This window comes from Neofelis nebulosa, chromosome 7 (assembly GCF_028018385.1).
Source record: "Neofelis nebulosa isolate mNeoNeb1 chromosome 7, mNeoNeb1.pri, whole genome shotgun sequence".
NCBI lineage: Eukaryota > Metazoa > Chordata > Mammalia > Carnivora > Felidae > Neofelis > Neofelis nebulosa.
In genome coordinates, this window is record NC_080788.1 from 7358594 (window position 1) to 7376911 (window position 18318).

Below are 18318 nucleotides of genomic sequence, written 5' to 3' on the forward strand. Positions count from 1 at the left end.
GGTGGGGGGGGAGTGACTGGCCTTCAGCCTGCTGCCGGCCAGGTCCTGCCCTTCCTGTGGCTGCACTGCGGTCCAGGCTCCTGGGGTTTCCTCATTGCAGAGGAGCGCCAGCCTCGATCTCTTGCTTCCAGCCTTTTCCTGTCCCTTAGAGGAAAGATGCTAGCTCACAGAGAAAGAATTTTTATTTTACAGCTGCCTCTCCTTTCTTTAGACTCCAGCCAGTCCTGGGTGCAGTGAGATCTGAACAGCCAGGTCCTACCGGCTCCCCACGGCTCGAGCTCCTCCTTCAGACTGAGGGTCTTGGGTGGGGGGTCTGCTGGGTTGGCTGAGCCCCGAACGCTGGAGGACAGAACAGGAAAATGAAGACGTGACGACACCCGCTAGCTCAGTGTCCTAAGTCGGAGGTCCCGAACAGTATTCCCGGGGCCTCCCCGCCACCCCACCCCCCCCCCCCGCACCTGGGATCGGATGCCAACGTGTTCTGCCACCGACCACGCAGCACATGGCTTGAAAGCAGGGTGCTGGGGCCAGGCCAACGTTTGCCTTTTCCTACACGTCTTGGCAAAGCTGCTCAAAACCCTCTCTTCCCCCAGCAGGAAAAGCATATGTTCTTTCCATATAGAGGAGAAATTGTTCCACGAGTGAGTAAGTCTCTTGGCCGCGGAGCCCGGCCCAGCCCGCAGCACGCCGGGCAGGAAGCGGGCAGCGTTCTTACCACCCTTGGAACCAGACCGGGCTGGATCCTCACCCTGGAAGACAGCGGGCCTTTGGACGGGGCCGGGGGTGGTGGGGAGCGGGGGCTGGGCGAGTGCCCGAAGACAGCTAGCCGGCCAGGGCAGGGCAGAGAATCCTTTCCCTGAATAGAAGCGCTTTTCTCCATTCAGGCGGGGTGGGCGAAGGAGGGAGGGAAGGCCGAGGGGTGTGAGAGGCGAAAGAGACCTTCCCAATCCCCTCACCCCAGCAGCAAACGGGCCTGAGTCAGAGGTGACTCAGGTACGTGCAGTGAGACAGGGCCATTTTTAGACCGTCATTTCCAGCCACCCCCAAATTCTCCTCGATGCCTCGGGGTTAGGTGGCAAAAAGGGACCCCATCCTCAGTGCCTCAGTTCATTCTGCCGGATCCGTGTGAACATACAGGTCTTCCCCAAGCCAGCCCCGGGCCGGAGGATGCTGCTTGCACCCTTGTCTCAGGGGGTCCTGGTTCCCTTCCCACCCTCTCCCCACTTGCTAAGAATCGCTGACTAGGGGTTGCGGGGAGTGGGCAGGGAAGGGACAGACAGGCCGGGCGATGGGCAGGTGGTGGGACAGAGGGGAAGTGGGAGGGGCCCCACAGAGAGGGGAAAACGCTGATGACGTTGGGGCATCCAACCTGGAAAGTCAAAGACTCGGGCTAGGGGCGCCTGGCTGGCTCCGTGGGTTGAGTGTCCAACTCTTGGTTTCAGCTCAGATCATGATCTCACAGTTTTTGAGTTCGAGCCCCACTTCAGGTTCTGCACTGACGGCGTGGATCCTGCTTGGGATTCTCTCTCTCTCTGCCCCTCCCCTGCCTTCACTCACATTCTCTCTCTCTCTCTCTCTCTCCAATAACTAAGCTTAAAAGACTCAGGGTAGTAGAAGTGAGAGACGTGAAAATGATGTCAAGGTAGGAGACAGGTCACCCCGTAGAAGTGGGATTGGATTTATCCTGGGTGGGAACTTCGATGGGGCAAGCCCTGAGCATATAAATCAGGGCCCCAACCCGCTGAGGAGTGCTTTCAAGGCAGCGCATTCTCGGGGCACCTGGGTGGCTCAGTCGCTTACGCATCCGACTTTCGCTCAGGTTGTGATTTCACAGTTTGTGAGTTCGAGCCCTGCACCAATCTCTCTGCTGTCAGCACGGAGCCCTCTTTGGATCCTCTGTTCCCCCCTCCCCAACCCCCACTCTCTGCATCTCCCCTGCTCTCTTTCTCTCAAAAATAAATAAATGAACACTGGTGTTCATTTAGGTCCCACACTGGTGGCCCGGGGGCCAGACACAGCCCTGAAGATGTTTCCACCGGTCAGCATTTCTGCACGGCCACCATCAGCTGAGTCCACACAATCTACGCACGGCCCGTGCTGCAGGGCACGTCAGGCCTGAGTCCCTCCTTTGTTTCCTGGACTGGTCCCTTAGGCGTTTACGCCTGGGAGCTTTGGAGCACCTGCCCACACTCTCCCTTCTCCTCTAGCTCACCCTGTAGGCCCACCTGGGGCGGGAGGAGGCGGGCTCAGGTGAGACCACAGGTCCTGAGCCGCCCTGGCCCGGACGCCAGGTAGAGCGCTCACCTGGCGAGAGACCAGCACCCCTGCAAACTCCCCCTCCCTCTCCTGGAGCTGTCATTACGCTGGGCTCTATCATGGTCTCTGGGGACTGGACAGTAGCTTCACTCACCTGGCCATCCTGCCCTGGAGCAGAGACAGTTCCCCAGGGTGTTTAGGGTCTGGGAAGGGCACCCAGGGGCAGATGCACCATGAGCTGAGATAGAAGGGACAAAGTAAGAACGGACACGCCCGACCCCGGGTCCAGGAGGGCAGCGCTCGGGGAGGATGCCAGTGGCTGTGGGTCTGAAGGAAGCTGGGGCAGGGTTGGGGAGTGGAAACTAGCCGGGGGAGTAAAGTGGGGCGGCTAAAGGGCTCAGGAAGGAGGGAGCAGAAGGCAAGGCCCAGCTCCACCTTCTGCCTGTGTGTCTGGGGTGGACCCTGACTTGTACCTGCCAGAACCGAGGGCAGAAGGGCAGGCGGCAGTGGCCTCGCTGGGCGACGAGATTCCACCCGAAGCCTGTATAGGCGGCGGCAGATTGCAGGGCGGTTTCACTTCCCCGGCCCTATCTGCTCCCGTGGACAGCTACGGGCGTTGGGACTAACATACCCATTTTACAGATGAGGAGACTGAGGCAAAGTTGTGCAAGGAAGACTCTAGCCCCCGGGTAAGAGCAGGGCTCCTGCTTTCACCAGCTCTGCTTTCTGAGTTGCTTGTCCAGGCCACTGGGAGCGGACGACACAACTTGCAAAGCAGCCACGCAGCAAGCATTAGCTCCTCCTCCTCCACGTTTCACAGCCTCATCGAATGACACTGACATTTGCAGGCAAGAACTCCAGCTGTGCTGGGACCCAGGTAGGTCGGGAGTTCAGAGGCGGGCCTTTATTTTACTGACGATCGGTAGTTCACAGGTCCTCACCCCGCTCCGGCCTGGTGCTGGGCACCCTGCGAATGAGGTCGCAGCCCCCTTCTTGGCCCACCTCGTGGGACGGCTGCTCTCTCAGGGGTGAGACCCGCAAGCCAAGTCAGCCTGACTCTGAAGCTGGTGCTCTCTGGAGGACCACCTCGGAGTCTCCCATGTGACTGTGTCACTCCTCCCGGGGAACTGGCTGTACGGAAGATGGGGGCTCCTGAGCGGGGCCAGAGCCCACGGCACACGCCCCCTCTGGGGTCCTGACCCTCCCCTCGGCGTCCGCCTGGGAGGTAGGGTGGGCACCTCCCCACGGGGGGCATCCTAGCACCACAGCTGGAAGCGGGAAGCTGGGTACGGATTTCCCTGGGGAGTGCCGCTGCTCTGGGAGTCCTGGTTCTCCCCTCCTTCCAAGGAGGCCTGAAGGCGTGGAAAGGACCTTGACCTGGGAGTCCGAGAGCCCAAGCTCACCTTCTAGGCCAGGCTGCTTCACCGTCCCAGCCCCTCTCTGAGCCTCAGCTCAGGGGCTAAGTGAGGGCGGCCTAGAGGGTCACGGTTGCAGCCCCCTAACCATTTTTAAAGACAGCCCCTCACACTTCTTGCCCAAGTGTTCCTCCAGCCGGTTCTGCCTTCAAGGCCTCAGGCCCAGCGGACGGCCCAAGGGCACCACCTGCTGGCCAGTCTCAGCCAGGCAAGGCGGCCGCACCCGGCTGCTTTGAAGGCTCCCCCAGATCATCCCAGCAGAGGGCCAGGTCACAGCCCTGGAAGTCAGGTGGGCGCCAGGGCAGGAGAGAGCAAGCTGCACCTCCCCGCATTCCCAGACGGGGGAGGGAGTCCTCCAGGTCCCCAGAAGTCAGTGTGCGAGTGGGGGGCGCTGCCATTATGAGGCAGTTGGGCCTGGATTTGAGTCCCTTGTGTCCTTAACCTTACCTGAAGTCCCTCATCTGTGGGGTGGGGCCATTTGGGACACATTTCTCAGGGCTGTGGGCCTCTCTCTGCATGAGCTGGCGGCCAGAGGGGATGGCAGGGGTCCAGCCTGGTGGCACCCGGACCATAGGCCAGTGGCTCTCAGCTGCAGCCGCACGTTCAATCACCTGATGCTTAGCGGTGGCTTTCACAGCGTGGTCCTGGGTCGCCAGCATCAGTGAGGAACTTGTTAGGAATGCAGATTCTGGGGCCCCACCCCAGTCTGGCTGAGTTGGATAGTCTGGGGGTGGGGTCCGGCACCCTTCAGGTGATGCCGATGCTTGGTCAAGTGTGAGAACACGGTGCTTAGGGACTGGGGTTGCTTAAAAAGCATCTCAGGTGCCTGAAGTGTCCTCGGTACCAGAATCGCCTGCCCCCCTCCCCCCAGGGTAATTCTGGTTTGGAGGGACCCCGCCATGGATTAAAAGTACCAACTCTGCATCTGCTGCTTCCGATGAGCAGTGACTGCTCTGGTGTGCACCCTCCTCCCCACACGCCATGCACGCCCTTCCATCAGAGGTCAGGGACCCACAGCAGAGTGCAGTTGCTCTCCCTGGGGTCTCCCAAGACAATAACCACCAGTTACTGACATTTGCTGAGTGCTCAAGCTATGACAGGCGTGGTGCTAGGGGCTTTGTATGCAACGTCTCAGGAGAACCCTAGGAATTGTTAGAATCCCCCATTTTACAGGTGGAGAAACTGAGGCACAGAGCCATTAAGTCACTCGCTCTGGGTCACACGGCTCCTAAATGCCAGAGCCCGGAGTCCAGCCTCGTTCTCTCTGACTTCAGAGTCCCCTGCCTTTGCTTCCTCGTTTTACAAGAGGAGGGGCAACTTGCTGAAGGTCACTTCGGGTAGCACCCCCCACAGTCTCTGTACCTCGGCTTCCGGGCTCACCAAGGGCCTTGGCACCCATTCCAAGATGACACGAACGGACCTCTGAGCCTGGTGCCACTCCCCTGGGCATAAGCACAACAGGAAAAGGGAGGCAGAGGCAAGGGCATTACTTAGCTGCATACCACCTAGATTCTTCAAGGATTCCAGATTATTAAAGAGACTGACATACATATGCTCCCCAGCCCCCCATTCCAGCCCCGTCTTCCCTGTTGTCTAAGCCTCGCGTGGACCACGGCCCGTCACCATGACCCGGCTCCGAAAAAGGCAACAGGAGTAGCCACTGGGGCAGCAGAAAAAAATATAGAGCCATTTTACTACTAAAGACGTGTTTTCCAAAAGCAGGGGAGTTGCTGTCCCGAAGAGAAGAAGACCCTGGGGGAGTCCCTGCGGAAGGGGCCGGCTGGAGCTGCGGTCACCCACCACCGGGCCGGCAGCCCTCAGCGGGCCCGAATTTGCAGGGAGATTCGGTAGAGCTCCATCGTCGCCCTGGCGTCTTCCACCGAGCTGTGTCCAAACTGGCTGTTCTGTAGACACATGGACAGAGCGGGGGGGGTTGGGGGGGGACTTGGGGTAAGGCTGAATGCAGAGACCCCCTGTGACCTGGGCCTTCCCCACCTGCACCCCGGTTTCCCGGGCCCTGAGGGGGGTCAGTGGGTGAGCAGCCCCAGCCTTCTGACACCCTGGACGCTGCAGGTGGCTGGAGCAGGCCCGGCTTCTCCTGTCTGACCCAGAACTGGGGCACTAGGCCCAGGCATGACCAGGCACAGCTTCCAGCATCCGGAGAACCAGGCTGTGTCCTCGAGGTGCTTATAATCTGCTGAGGGGAGGAGGGGCTGCAGACACACAGACACAGAGGGAGCTCCAGGGGACCAGGCGAAATACTCGAGGGCACCTGGATGGCTCAGTTGGTCAAGCCCCGACTTCGGCTCAGGTCATGATCTCACAGTTCAGGGGGTTCGAGCCCCGTGTCCGGCTCCGTGCTGACAGCTTGGAGCCTGGAGCCTGCTTCTGATTCCGTGTCTCCCTCTGCCCCTCATGCTCTGTCTCTCTCTATCTCAAAAATAAATATATGTTAAAAAATTTTGTTTTTAAATGCCAAAACGATGTTTCTAAATGCTACTTGCTCAGCACTTGGGTGAATCCACGTGCTGTGTATTCTGTCCTCCGTCCTGCGTGCCACAAGCCTAACGGAGGGGTCCAAAATCAGGCTCGTCCCCTGCTCCCTCCCCAGTTCCTGGTGCCCTCCCCTCCCCGCCCTCCTCCACTAAGACTCGCCCTTCAGATTCCTGCAGACCTGCTTTCCTTCATCCCTTCGGGCTAACGGGCCACCCTCCCTCAACCCAGGAGTTCCTCAAGCCAGCCCTGCTCAGCCCTGGGTCTCCAGCATCCTGACCAGCCCGGCACAGAGTAGGTGCTAATAAATACCTCCCCCACGTGGACCCGTGGCTGCTGGTGTCCAGCCCACCTCCCTCGGCCCTGCCACCTCCGTGAGCCCCCAAGGACCGCCTCTTCTGGGCCTCGCCGGAGACTACGAGTGCCGAGAAATGGGGGCTCCGGGAGCAGCAGCAGCCCTGCCTGCTCGGAGCTGTGTGTAAATACCGCCGCTCCCTGGAAAAGATCTGAGGGCTGCGTTTTACCCTATTCCAGAGGCCGGCAGTGGGATTAAACGTCAGTTATTGGGGCGCCTGGGTGGCTCAGTTGGTTAAGCGTGGGCTCAGGTCAGGACCTCAAGGTTAGTGAGTTCGAGCCCCGCATTGGGCTCTCTGCTGTCAGCACGGAGCCCGCTTGGGATCCTCTGTCCCTTACCCCCCTCTCCCTCTGCCCCTTCTCCGCTCACACTGGCTCTCTCTCAAACATAAATAAACATTAAAGAAAAAAACTTCAGTTATCCACAGAGTAACTGGCTGGAGTTTAAAAACAAACAAGACCTATATTGGGCGCTGGGCTCCACCAGCACGTCCCGGGGTCACCTCTGGAATGAACCTCCTGCGCTCGGGTCCTCGTCCAGGGCCGGCTGCTGGGGAACCCCGAGGCCAGCGCCCCTCCTCGCTGGCAAGCACACGGCCTCTCAAGGCTGTGGGGGAGACGCAGAGCGCCTTCGGGGTCCAATGCTGGTTCTGGAGCCCCTGGGGGTGGTGGGCGGGCCCTGGGGGGAGGGGCCAGCCCCCCCCCCCCCCCCCCCCCCCCCCGCCAAAGCAGGCAGGTGCTCACCTGGATGCGCCGGCCGAGGAGGCGCTCGCTGAGCACGCGGAGGGAGACGCGCTCGCAGCCCTGCAGGCCGGCCTCCCGCCACAGCAGCCTGTCCACCGACGTGTCATAAACGGAGTAGTCGTTCATGTTCTCCTTCAGCGCCTGGAAGTCGTGCTTCAGGTCGTGGCCCACCACCAGCTTGCCCTTCAGGAGCCGCAGGATCTGTGGCCAGGGAGACGCGCGCCCGGCACATCACACGGGGTCCTCCGGGCGGGTCTGGGCCGACTGGGGGTCCTCGCGGTACCGGAGGGAAGCAGTCCCTCCTCGACTTGCTGTGTGGCTCTGAGCAAGCTGTCCTCCCTCTCTGGGCTTCAACCCTCTCTATCATCTGTATAATGAGGAGGCTGGACCGGGCCTCTCCTCATGCACGAGTAACGACAGTGGCACCTACTGAGCACGCCCGTGTGCCAGACACTTATCTAAGTACGTCACCTGTGTCATTTAACCCTGTCAACAAGCCTGCTGTGACAAGCAGGTGAATGACTTCCCGAAGCTGCCCGCGCCCTAACCCCAGAATCCGCGAGCACCTTACACGCGGAGAGAAGTTAAAGCTGCAGGTGGGCTTTGGGGTGCAAGGTGAGAGGTGATCTGGGCTACCCGCATGGGCCCAATGGAATCGCAAGGGCCCTTCCAGGTGGAGGGCCCTAAGAAACTTTGCCCTGAGAACCTGACCTGCTCCTGCTGGCCTTGAAGGAGGAGGAGGGGGCCCCGGGCCAAGGAACACGGGCGGGCGGCCTTGGGGAAGCCGGAAAAGGCGAGGAATGGCACTCCCCCGCAGAGCTTCCAGAACGGAACGCAGCCCTCCCCACACTTCAATTTCAGCCTTTGAGATCCGGGTCAGACCGTAGAGCCGTGGAATCGAGGGATAACCCGTTCGTGTGGCTTTAAACCACTAAGCCTGTGGTTTTGTAGAAAGCAGCCGTAAAAAGCTAACGCAGCCCATGTTTTGCGGATGAAAACAAAAAAGTGGAAGCACTAAGAGAGTGAAATAATTTGCCCCAGGTTACTCTTCATGATCTTAAAGCAAGTTTGCGGATTCCTTGACTCTGGCTCATGCAAAAGATGGAGTCCAATTGAATTGAATATGGGCCGGCCCGTGTGACTTCTGACTTCTCTGAGGGCCGGTGTCCCAGCAGCCCAGAGCTGCCCCGAAGCCACCGTGCTGGAGGGAGCACTGGAGGCAGAGAGCAGAGTCTGAGGGGCCCCAGCGCCAGCCACGGGATGGGTAGGCAAGCCAACCTCCCGAGGTTCCGGCTCTGGGCCTGCCGGGTGCCTCTGCCTCAGCCCAACCGCTGTCCCCATCCGTCCCTGACCAGACTGCAGGTGCAGGAGCAAAGTAAATATTGACATTGTTTGAACCACTATGTTTGGAGGCGATTTGCTGAGCACCATTAGATAACTGGGATGGCCACACAGCTGGTTAGTGGCAGGGCCAGCCTTCAGAGCCAGCGGACTGCCCGTCACGAGCACACTTAGGAAGAGCAGGCCTGCTCCTGGCGTCCACCAGCCCAGGGGCCGAGCTTCGGGGAGTGACCGCTAAAGTACCCAAGCCTCCCGTCTGGACTCCGTCTCCACTCCCCTCCCATGGTGGCCCTGGGGACAGCCTCCTACCTACGGCCACACAGGCTCCCCTTTCTTCACCTGGGCTGCCACCGGAGAAGGATGGACGGGGGCTCTGGGGTGGAGCTGTGTCGGGCCCCAGCTGGAGGGGCATCTTGGGGCTCAGGCCCCCGTCTGGACAGCTCTCCCATAACTTCTGGCCTGTCTTCTGTGCCTGGGGAAGGAGACTGCCACCTGGCTGACACCCTCCCGTGCCCTGCTTCTGTTTCTGGTGGCCTTCTGAGACCTCATGGGGGACATTGGTATGCTCTCCCTTGGCGACCACAGGATCATTGTGGCCACTCTGCAGAAGAGGAACCCAAGGCTCAGAGGGATGAGGCGACTTGTCCTTGGCCACAGTGGTGGAAGCAGGGCTCCGTCCATCTACCGTCAACAGGCAACGTCACCCCACCCTGTTCACACGGCTTTGTCAGGGCCTCCTCTGGACGGAGCCCAGGCCTAGGGCCTGGGGAAGCTCTCCTGAGGAATGGATTGTGCTGGTTCCAGTGGATGTTTGGGGTGGGAGTCACCTGGTGAACCCAGAACTCTGGATTTCACTTTTTTTTTTCAATGTTTATTTATTTATCTTTGAGAGAGAGAGAGAGTGAGCAAGAGAGTGGGGGAGGGACAGAGAGAGTGGAAGACAGAGAATCCCAAGCAGGCTCCACACCCAGCTCAGAGCTGGCCGTGGGGCTCAGCCCCACTAACCGTGAGATCATGACCTGAGCCGAAATCAACAGTTGGATGCTTAAGCCCCTGAGCTGCCCGGGCGCCCCTGGATCTCACGTCTCTAACAGGTGGGGCTGGTGTTGCTGATCTAGAGGTCACCTGAGCAGTGAGGACACCGGCCCTCACCAGCAGCTCGAGTCCTACTGTGGAGGAAAGGGCCCCGCCAGCCCGTGGCAGAGGGGTGGTGCTCACAGGCCCCACAGGGCAGCTGTGGGTCACACACCTTTTCTTGCTCACATTCTTTGTGTTCCCGAACAATCTGGCCTGTTTCCCCCAACGAGGAGCTGGCTCAGGCCCAGTTCACACAAAGCCCTGAGGGACTGTCTGCCATCCCAGAAACCGCTGCACTGTTCCTAGGTGGAAGAGGACAAGAGTCATCGTGAGGTAGATTCCTGGGAAATTAATCACTTCCTGAGCCCCAGGGTCCTGGCAGGGGGTGGCAACAGTCAGCATCGCTGGGCTCATGAGGAGACAAATAAAATGGGGGGGGGGGGGGGTAGACAAGCAGAAGGAATCAGGAAAAAAAGAGATGAGTCTATTTAGCAGAGAGATGTCAGCAAGGTTTCAGGCCAAAAACATGCTGGGCACTGGGCACTGGGCAGAGAGGGACTGCTGGGACTTGCTGTGTGCTCTCAGGGAGGTCACAGGCCATCTCTGGGCTTCGGTTTCCCCATTTGTAAGGCAAAGGCCTGGAGAGGTGAGGCCCATTAGCAGCCAGGGCTCCCCCGACTTTCTGAGACAGGGCCGGGGAGGGAAGAGGGGGGCCTGCCAGAGCCAGGGATGGGGAGAAGGTGCCAGCTGGCAGGACCTCAGGGCTTTGTGACCTGCTGGCCGCGGGACCTGCCCTCAGTCAGTGTCAGGAGTGCCAAACACAGGGGGCGGAGACTCGAATTCCTGGAAAGAACTGAGTGGGGAGGAGGGACAATCACCCATCTGCTGCTCTCACAGCGCCAGGCCAGACCTCTCAACCCGGGTATTCTGATTTCCATGTCCCAGAGGAATGGCCTGGGGACCAGAGAGGTTAAGAGGCTTGCCCAGGTGACAGGGCTGGTGACTTGAGAGCTGCAGTGAGGTGTCCAGACCTGCCTGACCCCATCACTGTTATTATCGTTGTTATTACCACCTGCTGAGAACCTGCTCCAGCGTCATTAATGGCGGAGCGGAGAGCCATGCTGGGCCCGGGGCAGCGCTCATCAGATTTCCTGGATCGGGGACGTGGCCCCTACAAGGCCGGGATGATCACACCATCTTACCAACAGGGAAAGGGGGCTACAGAGCAGCGCGTACCCGTGTCACACGGCAGGGTAGCACCAGGACCAGTGGCCTGTGTCTGCCTGGAGGGTCCTTCTACTGCAGTGCCACTCTTGTTCCAAGTATTCCCCGGATGTTCCTGGTCGGAAAAATCACCTGGGGCCCTTATGAAAAATCTAGAGGGCCAGGCCTTACTGTCATCTTCAAGAGTGGCCTCAGTCTCCCCTTTCCTCCTGTCCCCTGCCCAGTTCTGCAGGTGGCCCTAGCCCAGCCTGTTCCCCGCACCCCCTAAGACTGCTTATGCCAGGGGAAACCTGGACGGTGAAGTCACCCTCCTCCATCTGGCCAAGCCCCAAAGACACCTGCCCCAGAGACACCTGAGCGGGGGCGGGGCCCCAGCAGGCGGCACTTGGCCCAGTAACTCCTTGTTCACAGGCTACTGTGGCCTCTCTTCTGTCTGCGTTTCCCTCCGAAACCGGGATGCTTCATGGGATTCAGCTGTTTTGTTTGCCAACTAAAACTGTAATTATCCCTCCCCAAGCCTGGTCAGAGGGTAGATGCGACTCAGTGTACCGGGTTAACATGAAAGGAGCATTAATTTACAAAAGTAAGTTACACGCCATCAAAAATTACAATTAGGAAAACAAAACAAAACAAAACAAACAGCATTAATTAACTCACCAGGTGAGAGCCCTGAATCTGAACACTGAGTTGTATCACGGCTTGCTGTGTGTCCTTAAGCAAGTCACTGCCCCTCTCTGGACCTCAGTCTCCTCCTCTGTTCTCTTCTGAGCTGGCAGCCTGATTCATGGGGCTCTATAGACCAGTTTCTCAACTTCCACACTTTCTCTGGTGTGTGTGTGGCTGGGGGAGGGGCCGTCCCGTGCATTAGAGGATGTTTGGCACTGTCCTTGGCCTCTACCCCCCTGGATGTCTGTAGCAGGCCCCCTGCCCCACTTGTGGCAACCAGAAATGTCTCAGATAGTGAGACATTTGTCCCTTGGGGGGCAAAACCCACTCCACACTGAGAACCACTGCTCTAGATGATGTCAGACCTAGAGATTTCGGAAGGTAACAAGCGATTACTTTCCACTACAAAAGTAATGTAACTGGACACCTGGGTGGCTCAGTCAGTTGAGCGTCCACCTTTGGCTCAGGTCAAGATCTCACGGATCGTGAGTTCGAGCCCTGTGTCGGGCTTTGTGCTGACAGCTCAGAGCCTGGAGCCTGCTTCAGGTTCTGAGTTCAAGCCCCACTTTGGGCTCTGTGCTACCAGCGAAGAGCCTGCTTCTGATCCTCTGTCCCCCCTCTCTCTCTGCCCCTCCTCCGCTTTCACTGTCTCAAAAATAAACATTAAAAAAAAAAGGTAATGTAACCACTTTACCAAAAATAAGAATAAAAAACAGAGGAGGGGGGATCCCCTGCACAATCTCAGTGCCCTATGGTAACAACCCTCCAGGGTGGACTGTGGGGCGGCTTAGTGGATCCCCAGAACCCCGCTGGCTGCCACGGGTCGGTCTATGGCTCACCACTGGCGGGACCCAGTCACCACTCCTAGGGGAGGAAGAGACAGGTTGGTGAGCAGCCTCTGAAAGTTGCCTGCGTGAAACCAAAGCCTGGCGAGCCCTAATCTCACCTGAGAGGCGTCACCCGGCGCGGGAGGCAATGATAGGCTTCTTCCCTTTGGGAGCTCTTCACATCTTGGGGCCCGTGAGCCCGGTCTCTGTCTCTGGGATTAGAACGCTATGGGCGATGGAGTGGGATCAAGCGGCCTTTGTGTCCTGGTTCATGCAAACAAATGACAGCCATTGCCTTCTCCCGCCTTGGCTCAAAAATGGGGTGCCTAGCACTGTCCCACGCATATACTGGACGCTCAGCATTCACGGAGCGTGTATACATGTGGATCATGGGATCGGAACATCCCAGAGCAAGCTCTGGAGCCAGAATTTGAGTTTCTGCTCTACTCCTTCCTTGGACAGTTGGCTCAGCCTTGTGCCTCAGTTTGCTCATCTGTCAAATGGAGTAATGATACTGGTTAACTACTTCCCAGGGTTGTTGTGGAGAGTAAAGGCAGTGGCATGTGGAAAATACTTAGAACGGCTCCAGGACACGGTGCTGGATACGCCCATGCTGCTTCGTCACCCCTGTGCTGTAGATGTGCCTCCTGAAGGCACAGAGAGGTTTAGCAACGAGCCAGAGGACACAGAGCCACGTCCAGACAAGTTCTAAAGACAGTGCACTTGCTCTCCACCTCCCAGGCTGTGTGCGTATCACTGCATCTTAACAGCAAAGGCCAGCAGGAGGCCAGAGGCAATTTCGTTCCATGCCGCTGCCAGAACTCTGTATTTTGTGAAAATCGGTTCAATTGTAGTCCCACAAACATTCTCAGGGTACCTTCTGTGTGCAAAGCACACCATTCAATCTGGGGGCAGACAGAGTACACAGCAGGAACGTGGAACGAGGCAGACCAGGTGTGTGGACAGACAAGCTTTAAAGTACAGGGGCCGGGGTGCCTGGGTGGGGGCCCGGGCGCCTGGGTGGCTCAGTCACTTAAGCGTCCACTCAGGTCATGATCTCACGATTCGTGAGCTCAAGCTCCGTGTCAGGCCCTGCACTGTCAGCAAGGAGCCTGCTTTGGATTCTCTCTCTCTCTCTCTCTCTCTGCCCCTTCCCTGCTTGCTCTCTCTCTCTCTCTCTCTCTCTCTCAAAAATAATACACAAAAATAAATAAATAAAGCACAGGGGCCACAGCCAGGAGAACTGGAGCCCCCCCCCCTACAGAGTCCAGTGTGGGGAGGTAGGGGTGGTGGACAGGGTGGGGAAGGGCATCAGGAAGGACTCCTCTGGCCTGGACCAGGGGCAGGGATGGGAGAGGGCAGGGGGAGGGGCTTGGCAGAGCACTGGCTGGATGATGGCTGAGCTGTAAGGGCAGGCAGGAATGGCAGGTGGGTAGGGTTTGGACGGCCATGAGTGTGTGCTGGGGGGACCTCAGGCAATAGGGAGCCATGGGAGGTATTTGAACACTGGTGGTGTTCAGCCACGTGTGGCTGGCAGCCCCCTGTTGGACACACAGCCCTAGACTTTTGAGCCTGAGTTCTGAGTCCTGACCACATCTAGTTACCTAAAACTTTGTGAGTCACTTAGTCTTGTGGGTTGAATTGTGTCCCCCCGCCCCCGCCCCTGCCAACAATTCCTCTGTTGAAATCCTACCCCTAATAGCTCAAAATGTGACTTATTTGGAAACAGCGTCATTGCAGATGTAAGTACTGGTCATCAGGTCATTAGGGTGGGCCCTAATCCGATATGGCTGGTGTCTCCAGAAACGGGAAGTGGGGGACACAAAACACACACACAAGGCAATCGCCATTCGAACAAGAAGGCAGACATTAGGGTGATGCTTCTACAAGCCGAGAAACACCGAAGACTGCCAGCAGACCCCCAGGAGCTGGGAGAAAGATGTGGAACGGACTCTCCCTCACAGCCTCAGAAGAGACAAATCTCTGCTACCGCCTTGAGCCCAGACCTCCTGCCTCCAGGACTTTGGGACAGTACATTTCTGTTGTTTGAGCCCCGCAGTCCGTGCTACTCCGCCATGGTGGCCCGAGCAAACCAATACACTTAGTTCAAGCAGGCCTCGGTTTCCCCATCTGCAACATGGGGATAACAGACGCTCGTAATAGCTAACATTTTTGGAGTCCTTACATAAAACAGGCGCTCCCTCTAGGCGCTGTCTCAAGCCTCACAATAATCCTATGAGGTTGCTGCTGTTATCGTACCCAGTTTCTTTTCCAGGTGGGAGAAACTGGGTGCAGAGAGGCCGCCCAGGTAACTGGCCCAAGGAGCTGCTAAGTCACCGGCCGAGATTCAAAACCGGCCCCTCCCAACTGTGAGTTGCCTGCTCCTGAGAGGCCTCGCGGCAGGCCATTCGGGAGGCGTGAGTGAGCTCCGGGCGGCCAGTGCCCAGGATTGCACCCGGCGAGTAGCCTGCGCTCAGTAAACAGTAGCTACCGCCGTGGGTTTCTCTGCAGCGCCTGGAGCCTGGCACGCACGCGGTGTGCACAGTTGGGACGGACCGCAGTCCCCTCTGTTCTTCGGGGACTTCCCCGAGCCCCGGCAGCCTAGATACTGATGAGTTCACTCGCCCCTCCAAACCTTCCCAGAAGGGACTAAAGCAGGTGCTAGACTTTGCTTCCTGTCTGGTGATTCAGAGAAACAGAAACAGAAACAGAAAGCGGAGACTGGAAAAGTCATCACAACAAGGTGAGGCAGGAGGGTGGGAGGTCCTGGGGCCACACGCTGACCTCTAGCCGACGGTAGGGCCCTACTGTGCGGTCTGGGAACAAGCTCCCAGAGCCTGGGGGGGGGCTCTGGCCTGTTCTTCAAGACCTGGGGCCTCCTACCAGGGCCCAGCCGGCGAGGGCCTCACTTTCCTTATTTCCTCACGGGGTTCGCCAGTGGCACCTCAGGGCAGAGCAAAGAATCACACTGTGGGGGGCATCAGGGGCGCTCAGTTCCCCCCATCACAAGACCAGCAAGGTGGACCCGATGCCCTGAAGGCTGCTCCCAGACGTGAGTCTAAGGTTGTCTGATGGAGGAAGGCTTCTCAGGGACGTGAAGAAGACACCAACAGGTTTCTCCGTGCCCTAGTCATGCAGAGGCGGAGGGGGGAATCTTCCACGGCTGGGGTCACAGGTCCCAGATGTGGCACCTGGACAAGGTGCCGGGAAATGTGTGTGCGGATGGCGGGCGGCTGTCCGCAGGTTCCCCTCCCCCCTCCCCCCGGCCTGGCTGGCACGCCGCCCTCCACTCACCTCCAGCCTGGCCACGGCAAATGGTGTGGCCTCCTGCATGTGCCAAGGTGTGATCCCACTGATCAGGGTCCTGTAATCAGTGATCTCCCCTTCCGGCCGGATGAACTTGTCGTAGAGCACGGTGCCGTGGAGGTCCACGAGGCTGCAACGAGCCAAGCCGCTTTCCCCTCGGGGCCCCAGCCCCACCATCTCGCAGTCCATGGCCACCACCTCGGTGCCACTCTCCATGTGTCACCAGGACCCGCAGACGCGCTGGACAGGGGAGGCGGGAGGGGCATCACTCGAGGGCTGACCGAGGCCTCGGGGGTCCTCGGCCACCACCCAGCCAGCCTGTCCCCTCTGCCCTGTCTGTCATGAACGCCATCTGGCAACAGGGGAAGCTGGCCCCTTGCCACCCTGCCCGGCTTCCTCAGCCCGGCGGTCCCAGGGGCTCTGGTCTGGCCCAGCAGCCTTGGGACCGCCAGGACCCCTCCCACCCGCTCCCCTGGCCGCGGCCCTGCGGAAGCGCCTTGGCCTCGCCGTCCCAGCCCCCACTCACCTGCCCGCCTCTGGTGCCTTGGGCTCACGTCTGCCTCTCTGGTGCCACTTCTCAGCTACTGCACTTGCTCTTAGCTGTGACTCATCTCTGACTTCAAGCCGGGAATCCTGACTCTGTTTCAGTTTCTGGTTTGTCATCAGGCGAAGTCAGGGGTGGGAGGCCGGGGCAGGGCAGGGCAGGGCTGCTCCTTATCCTCAGGCTGCTGGCAGGTGGGGGGCCCAAGGGCCTGAGTCACCACGGACAAAGCTGGCAGGTTCCATGTCCCCATGTCTCGCCTTCCCCCCCCCCACACACACACTTAAGTGCTCAGAAGAGCCCTCCCCTCCTCAGATGATGCTGCTGACGTGGATGCAGCAGATTGCCACATTTTTCTTTCCTTTCTCACCCTCCGCCTGCCTGTAGAATAAACATCCCCAGGATGGGAGCCCAAGGAATGTCCCACAGCTTCCGGGGCCATTACCAATCTGACACTCTGTGAGGTCTCCCATGGGGGCAGGGGGAGCTGGCTTGTGGGACATTGAGGCTATTCATAGGAAGGGCATAGAAGGTTGTGGTGTGAGTAGGGCTAGCCTCACCCTCCGACCCAGGGAAGCCAAGCAGGCAAGGAGGGAGCCCCTAGAGGTTCCAGTGTTTTGGGGATGCCTCAGAAATGACCATCTGCCTGCCCTCAACGGGCTCTGCCTCCAGCTGGGTTGACACTATTTGAGGACAAGGAATAGAAAGCCTGGAAGGAGCCCCCAGCAGCCCAGCCATACTTCCTAGGGCTAGACCCACTCCCAGGCTCCTGACCTCTTACAACAGTGCCTGCCACGTAGAGCATTCAGTATTTATTGACTAGACAAATGAGTTACAGCTGGGACAAAAACAGAAGCCAGTTTCAGTGAGGAAGTCGTCACCATATTCTGCGGTGAGATTCTTGCCCCTTGGAGCTCTGCCCCCAAGTTATCTATCCCTTTGTTCCTTCTCCCTTGGCCTCCCACTGAGGCCTTTTCTGGCTTCTATTTAAAAACTGTACCTCGAGGCACCTGGGTGGCTCAGTTGGTTAAGCATCCAACTTGGGCTCAGGTCACGGATCTCAAGGATCATGGGTTCGAGCCCCGTGTCTGGCTATGTGCTGACAGCTCAGAACCTGGAGACTGCTTCACATTCTGTGTCTCCCTCTCTGCCTCTCCCCAACTTGCCCTGTCTCTCTCTCTCTCAAAAATAAATAAACGTTAAAAATGTTTTTAAAAAACGGGGGGCGCCTGGGTGGCTCGGTTGGTTAAGTGGCCGACTTCAGCTCAGGTCATGATGTCACGGTTCATGAGTTCGAGCCTTGCATCAGACTCTGTGCTGACAGCTTGGAGCCTGGAGCCTGCTTCGGATTCTGTGTCTCTCTCTCTCTGTCTGTGTCTCCCCCACCCCCCCCACCCCCCAACCACCGCTCACACTCTGTCTCTCTCTCAAAAATAAGATTTAAAAAAATTTAAAAACTGCACTTCAAAAAATTAAAAATAGAACTACCCCACCACCCACCAATGACACTACTAGGAATTCATCCACAAGATACAAGAGTGCTGATGCATAGGGGCAGAGGTACCCCAATGTTTATAGCGGCATTTTCAACAATAGCCAAATTACGGTAAGAGCCCAAATGTCCATCAACTGATGAATGAATAAAGATGTGGTTTATAGGGGCACCTGGGTGGCTCAGTCGGTTAAGCGTCCGACTTCAGCTCAGGTCATGATCTCACAGTCTGTGAGTTCGAGCCCCGCATCGGGCTATGTGCTGACAGCTAAGAGCCTGGAGCCTGCTTCAGATTCTGTGTTTCCCTTTCTCTCTGCCCCTCCTCTGCTCATGCTCTGTCTCTTTCTATCTCAAAAATAAATAAAACATTAAGAAAAAAAAGATGTGGTTTATATACAATGGAATACTACTTGCCAATGAAAAAGAATGAAATCCCACCATTTGCAACAATGTGGACAGAACTTGAAGGCATTCTGCTAAGTGAAATAAGTCAGTCAGAGAAAGACAGATACCATATGTTTTTAGTCATATGTGGATCTTGAGAAACTTAACAGAAGACCATGGGGGAGGGGAAGGGGAAAA

General features: G+C 58.0%; 1 protein-coding gene and 1 long non-coding RNA gene across 5 annotated transcripts in view; one reads left to right on the plus strand and one right to left on the minus strand.

Annotated features, from left to right (window-relative positions):
- Positions 1-5929, plus strand: part of LOC131516048 (uncharacterized) — a 139423-nt gene extending 133494 nt beyond the window's left edge. Inside the window, exon 4 of one of the 2 annotated variants that reach the window (XR_009263825.1) lies at positions 28-5929. This is a non-coding gene — a long non-coding RNA (uncharacterized LOC131516048). The remainder of the gene's footprint in view (positions 1-27) is intronic. The other variant, XR_009263826.1, reaches the window with a different exon arrangement.
- ISG20 (interferon stimulated exonuclease gene 20) lies at positions 5839-16486 on the minus strand. Of its 3 annotated transcripts, none has more exons than XM_058736629.1 (4): positions 16230-16399; positions 15692-15943; positions 7263-7463; positions 5839-6101 (listed from the first exon to the last, which is right to left on the minus strand). In XM_058736629.1, exons 2-4 carry the CDS (start codon positions 15917-15919, stop codon positions 5979-5981), a joined length of 552 nt encoding a protein of 183 aa, XP_058592612.1. In that variant the 5' UTR covers positions 15920-15943; positions 16230-16399; the 3' UTR covers positions 5839-5978. The 3 variants fall into 3 exon arrangements, with proteins under 3 accessions (XP_058592612.1, XP_058592613.1, XP_058592611.1); XM_058736630.1 differs by lacking the exon at positions 5839-6101 and adding an exon at positions 6314-7125 and having other exon boundaries at positions 16230-16392; XM_058736628.1 differs by lacking the exons at positions 5839-6101; positions 7263-7463 and adding an exon at positions 7500-9204 and having other exon boundaries at positions 16230-16486.
- Positions 16487-18318: the final 1832 nt, after the last annotated feature.